Genomic DNA, 6,857 nt, shown 5'->3' with positions numbered 1-6,857 from the left:
ACAATCTTTCTCAAACAAAAATGGTTGAATAAACAATCTTTCTCAAACCCATGTGGTTTCTTTGATGTTTTTCAGTGATAGTTCCTCTTGATCTATGTGAATTTGAACAAAATTGTTTGGTAATGCCCTTTTCAGCTTTTGAAGTTTTTTTTGAGCTATTATCTTTAATTTCTTGCAATATTTCTCATACCCATGTGGTTTCTTGAACTATTATTTTTAATTTCTTTAAGCAAACCTTAGTTAATGCTTAGAACCTGGTTTCCTTGGTGTTTGATATCAAACAGTTTCAAAAATCAGTTTTTTTTTTGTTGAAAATGACCAATGCATGATGCAGAAATATGAGAATACAGAATTACAGGTATTTATTGAACTATTATCTTTAATTTCTTGCAATATTTCTCATACCCATGTGGTTTCTTGAACTATTATCTTTAGTTTCTTTAAGCAAACCTTAGTTAATACTCAGAACCTGGTTTCCTTGGTGTTTGATATCAAACAGTTCCAAAAATAAGTTTTTTTGGTTGAAAATGACCAATGCATGATGCAAAAATATGAGAATACAGAATTACAAGTATTTCTTGAACTATTATCTTTAATTTCTTGCAATATTTCTCATACTCATGTGGTTTCTTGAACTATTATCTTTAATTTCTTCAAGTTAGAGAAATGGTTGAATTTTCATGGTCAGATGGCATTTTAGTAGCAATCTTTCTCAAACAAAAATGGTTGAATATTCATGCAAAGGCTTAAATAATTTCTGATATCAAATAGTTTATCATATTGATAATTTTTGGGACTGCATTCTTGTTTGAAGATGGGCATTTGCATATCGAGAGCATCTCCAGAGATTCATGACAGAGACTATGGCCATGAACATGTTTTTTATTACCAACAAACCATTTCTGATCATAGAATTGGCTCCCTCCATACTCATCAAGGATACAAAGGTTTCAACCAAGATGCCGCTATTCTTTATCAGGTTGTCCATCTTCAATCCTTTATTTCCTTTTTTACCGACTCCATGTTGGATTCATTTTTTGGTAAACGTAGGTGTCCAGACCAACTTACACATGCCTCACTAATCTCAAGGGCGTACCGAAGAACAACACGGAAAATCTTCAGTGGCCTTAGCAGGATTCAAACTGGTTTCTTATTGCTGGTTGCCCTAACCAAAAAGATTTTTCATGTTGGATTTTCATTATATGTAATGGGTATCTCTCAACTTTCAGTGTTATTCTCTAATTTAATGTTATTTATGATGAAGGATTATGGAATGGAAAATGGTGCTTTTGGTGGGGTTTTTGATGGGCATGGAAGGAATGGTCAAATAGTGAGCAAATTTGTGAGAAACATGTTGCCATCATTGATTGTTAACCAAAGAAATTCCACCATAATCAAGGGCAAAACGGTAATTGAGCATGATGATGAGTTTGACTTCAAGGATTTCCATATTTGGAAAGATGCCTGTTTTAGTGCCTTCAAAGTCATGGACAAGGAGATCAAGCTTATGGAACATATAGATTTCTCTTATAGTGGTATAACTGTTGTTATTGTCATCAAACAGGTACCATATATAACAAACTCTCATCAAGATTTTGAGCCAACCTCGATGCATCATTAGCTTGTATGGTACAAACTAGCACTACATCCGGACAATAGTTTAACTTCCACTTTATCGCCCTGGCATAGTGGGATATTTTTATGGGTCTTAAAAGTGCATTGCTGTGATTCTATGTGAGGCATCATAAGTTATAAAAAACCAAACCAGGTATTGCAGTTCATTATTATTAATGTAACTGAAATTTTTATAATGAAATTTTGTTTTATTTTATATTCGAAATTTTTGAGTTGTATATTTTATAATGTAATCTCTTGTATTTTTGGACCTATGTGGGTTTGAACATGTATTTTAATGTATGAAATATGTGTTATATGCAATGTGGAGTTTGGGGTGTTACATCATAGAATGCTCTTTCCCTTATTATCATTACCTTAACACATATTTGAAAATACAAAATGAGGGTTACACATGAATGTCTAGTGAGGTTCCCTTTTTATGTAATGCAGGGTGAAGATCACCAAAATATTTAAACCATTTCATATAATGAAGGATAAAACCACATTTTGATTGAGTCCATCGGACCTTTGGTTCCAAAGAACACACTTAGAACATATTCTGTTTGAGTCCATCGGACCTCTGGTTCCAAAGACCACACTTAGAAAATATTTCAACTCATAAGAGGACCAGAGTCCCTCTGGTTCCTCTACCGGAGCTTCTGGTTCCTCGACCAGAGCCTTTGGTTGTACTAACCAGAGCCTCTTGCTCAAGTAATTTCTCATAATGTTCTTTGACTAACTTTTTAAGTAATAAAATAACATTTTTCATAACTAAAAATGATTAAAAAGAGTTCATATATGACCAGAGCTTCTGGTTGTACTACAACCAGAGCTTCTGGTTGTACTACAACCAGAACTTCTGGTTCAAAAGACAAGATCGACCAGAGCTTCTGGTTCAACGTATAAGCCAACCAGAGCCCTTTTGGTCTGTTTTTCATAAAAAGATTCTAAGTATAAAGAATCTTTGAAATATCTTTTAAAAATGTAAATGTGATACAGAGCTCGTTTCTAATAGATACAGAGCCTCTGGCATAACTAAAACTTTGTAAAAGACATAATTTTCAAATCATCATCCAGAACCCTCTTGGTTTTATATTGAGGTCCAACCAGATCCCCTCTGGTTCCTTACAAGGAACAACCAAAGCCCCTCTGATTCCTCATAAAATGAACATTCTGTTCCAAAACACTTTTAACCAAAACCAATGGCCATAGGCCAAGTCTTCTCAATAACATCAATACTATCATTTCTAATAAGAACAACATCTTTGAGTTCTCAAATCACAAAGATGTAAGAACTCAGATCTATTGTAGTTTTAAAAGACATAATAGCAAGAGCTATAGTATCCATACACAATTGCCACCCTTATATCCAAAGGTACACCTCTCCTTGATATGCCACCTTTATCCCAAAAGACACCTCTCCTTAATATGCATCCTTATCCCAAAAGACACCTCTCCTTGATATGCCACCCTTATCCCAAAAGACACCTCTCCTTGATATGCCACCCTTATTTCTTCTTCAAAATCTATGAACTAGTTCGGATAAAGGACCGCAATCACAACCATCTTATCGAATCCTTATTCATAGTTTTATCCATAAAATCTATAGATTAATCCCAAACGAAGACAGGTCGAAGTCACAACCGTCTCGAAGGAATATCCTTTATAGCTTTCAACCAATAATAGTTTCAAAATAGTTTTATCATCAAAACTCTGAATATTCAAGAACAACCAGTTCTTGCAATAATATTTCCAAACTCAAATCCTTTTTGTATTCTTTCAACATGATATCATTTCAAAACTATTTTAAAGAAGCAACCTCTTCTTTATCTTTCCTAAAACAGTTTCCAATACTCAAGTTTATAACAATATCATCTTTAAACTGTTAAAACAGTTTTACCATCTTTTCTTCCAATCAACTACCAAAAACCCAGCATTTTATATACAACAAAGACATAAAGTTTAATTTTTAAAACTTACAGTTTATAATCAACGGTAGTTTAAAAACTCTCCTTAACAATCACAGATTCTGCAGTTTTAAAACACACAACAAATCACAAGCTTTTCAAACAGCTTTGAACAAAAGATTTCTTCAAGAACACTTTTCACCGCTACAACACTCTTTTTCTATTTCAACAGGTTTTTCTCCAAATGAAGTGATAAGATAGAATCTTATCTCTTTCTTTCTTTAAATACTCTCACCATGGCGGTGGAGATTATTTTAATTATTATAAAACTCATAGGTGGTAAATCCTTTATACAATAGAAATAACTTTGGATGGTGGATTTATTTATTATAAAACCCATGGTTTTCTTAACCATGAAGGTTGATTTTTAATATATATTATTTTCATATAATATCTTATCACATGTATGCATAAATCTCATGTATGAATCACAAAACTAATATATACATCATGTCTTTGCACATATACCATCCATGCATTAGAATATCATGCATGTTAATCACATATTTCACGTATTAAACACATAAGGTTACCTTGACCCAGGTTTGTAGAAAACCCGGTTATAACATATTTATAGGACATTTATATTTATAAGATATTTTTTCAAACAGTGTCCTATAAAATAGCTAATATGAAGTTTTCTTTATAAAAGCGTTCTAATAAACTTGTTACGACGCTCAAAAGCGTCATGTAACTTATTACATTGTCTTTAGATAGAACGTTTTATTTTTTTACCTATATTTTATGTCATATAAAATGGTCTATTAGAACGTTTATTTATTGATGGCGTCTCATAAACAAAATTGTGATGTAGTGATTGTTTATGTCAAAGAAAGTGTATTTTAGAACTCCTAGATGTACAATGAATCAAAACAGGAAACCTGGAGAAAAAAGTAAAGGATAACGAGGATTAAAATCCTAAAAATCGGTAAACATTACGAAATAAACCAAAAAACCGAATAAGTTTTGTCGAAGCGGTCAAATTCAGCTAAAACATATTAGGCGTAAGACATGATGTTACTCAAAAGATCCACATAAAGTCATTTACCTAAGTCATTAATCAAGACATTAGTTTTTTGTTTTAGAGTAAACTACAATTTTGGTCCTTTGGGATTGCACCGAGTCACTGGTTTGCATTTTTGCTTTAAAAAATATATCATACTATTAAATTATATTTTATATATTAATCATAAACCATATGCAATGACGTGACCTCTTCTCAAAACAAGAAAACACTTTATCTTTTTTCTCTTTTACTCAAGCTTCTCCCATCTCAATATTTGTTTTTTATATTTTTGATATTCACATTTAAGACTCTTTAATTAGGTTGTTTTAACATATTCATGTTCCCTCTAATAATTACTCTTTTAACTCTCATTATTTCTTTCTATTCGGTTATAATATTTCGTCTTCTCTTCATGGTACACCTCTATAATAATATCTCAATTCTTCATCTCTATTCATGTATAATTTTGTGGTACACCTCTTTAGTCGGAAACGTTCACATTAAAGTTGGAATTATGGAGGCATATGAATTTTTGTGTGTGGATAAAGTGGTATATGAATTCTTGAAGAAACAACGTGACATTATTTAAGCATAATATCTCTCTTAATCTCTCAATTCTTCCTCTCTATTCAGTTTTTGTAGTGGTGATTTGCATTTTTGTTTATTTGAGGCGTCATTCAAAAAGAGAAATATGATATGAGCTTTTGTTAATGTAAATATATTATTTTCATCTTTAAATCGGAGACATTTACATTAAAATTGGAATTATGCAAGCATATGAATCTCTCTTTTAATCTCTCAATTATTTATCTCTATTCAGTTATAATTTTGTAGAAGCGATTTGCATTTTTGTTGATTTGAGGCGTCATTCAAGAAGAAAAATATGATATGGGTTTTTGTTAATGTAAGTATATTATTTTAGTCTTTTAATTGGAGACATTCACACTAAAATTGGAATTATGCAAGCATATGATTCTCTCTATTAATCTCTCAATTCTTCCTCTCTATTCAGTTATAATTTTGTAGAGGCGAATTGCATTTTAGTTGATTTGAGGCGTCATTCAATAATACAAATTATGGTATGGGTTTTTGCTTATGTAAGTATAGTATTTCGTCTTTTAGTCGGAGAATTCATACTAAATTTGGAATTATGTAGGCATATGAAGTTTTTTTGTGTGTGGATAAAGTGGCATATGAATCTTTGATGAAATAAGGTAACATTGTTTAGCATAATAATCTCTCTTAATCTTTCAATTCTTCTTCTTTATTCAGTTTTTGTAGATGTGATTTGTTTTTTTTTTTTTTGTTGATTTGAGGAGTCATTCAAGAAAACAATATGATATGGGTTTTTGTTGATGTTGATTGGTCTATTGTGATTTTTTTCTTCTATAACATTGAGCTTGAAAATTATTTTTTAATATTTTTAATTAAAAAAAATCATAATGAGGTGTTATCCTCCAAACATTAGAAGCCTATTTTCTTTTTCTTAGATTTTTTATTTTTTAAAATATTTGATATATGTAAAAGACTTTTCCATCCCTATATTTAAAAAATGAAATTGATTAGAATAAGGTTGTTTTATCGAATAATGAAAACGAAAAGGTTGAAGGTTAAATTTTTTTAAAATTACCAAAACAACTTTATCCTATTGAATTTCATGTTTTAAATACAGAGATGAAAAATCCAGGTTTACTATCATAATACTAATTTAGGTATTATTCTTTCTCTCTATCACTTGATATATTATTCATTTTTCAAACCCTTTTGCTTCAACAATTTATTTTTTCAGGTAATCTTTTATTTTCTCTGTCCATCAATTGATTTGTTCTTTCATTTTATAAACTTTTATTATTTAACAAGATCATTTTTCAGGTTTACTATGAGAATACTAATTTAAGTATTATCGTTGACTTTTGTTGGGATTTTAGAGTTTATTTTTTCTTCTATATTTTTCTTAAGTTTTTTAAATGGAATTAGAGTTTGTTCTTGACAGCAGTTATAGAGTTTTGATGTCAACAATGGTTCGATAATTGAATTTTGAATATATGTATTAAAAAGTATATAATATAACCTCAACAAACTTCAATATTTTCTTTTTCAATTGTTAATTTTCTTCCATATTAATACAAGAAGATTAATCTTACATTCTCTTTCAAATTTTGTTGGGATTTTATAGTTCTTTTTTATTTTCATCTTTTATATTTTTCCTAAATTTTAAATTTTACTAATCATTTTATTTACATGACACTTGAATATAAGAATATGTA

At 30.2% G+C, this 6,857-nt stretch overlaps 1 protein-coding gene across 1 annotated transcript in view; it reads left to right on the top strand.

The window, feature by feature from the left end:
* Positions 1–814: 814 nt before the first annotated feature.
* Positions 815–6,857, top strand: part of LOC112504282 (probable protein phosphatase 2C 12) — a 13,531-nt gene continuing 7,488 nt past the window's right edge. Inside the window, exons 1-2 of the mRNA XM_025108221.1 lie at positions 815–979; positions 1,265–1,564. Coding sequence (XP_024963989.1) covers positions 815–979; positions 1,265–1,564 — 465 coding nt within the window. The remainder of the gene's footprint in view (positions 980–1,264; positions 1,565–6,857) is intronic.

This window comes from Cynara cardunculus, unplaced genomic scaffold, assembly GCF_001531365.2.
Source record: "Cynara cardunculus var. scolymus isolate 2C unplaced genomic scaffold, CcrdV1 Un_Scaffold_5097, whole genome shotgun sequence".
In the NCBI taxonomy this organism is placed as follows: Eukaryota; Viridiplantae; Streptophyta; class Magnoliopsida; order Asterales; family Asteraceae; genus Cynara; species Cynara cardunculus.
Note: the sequence above shows the minus strand (reverse complement) of the source record. Positions and strands in the feature narration are given on the sequence as shown.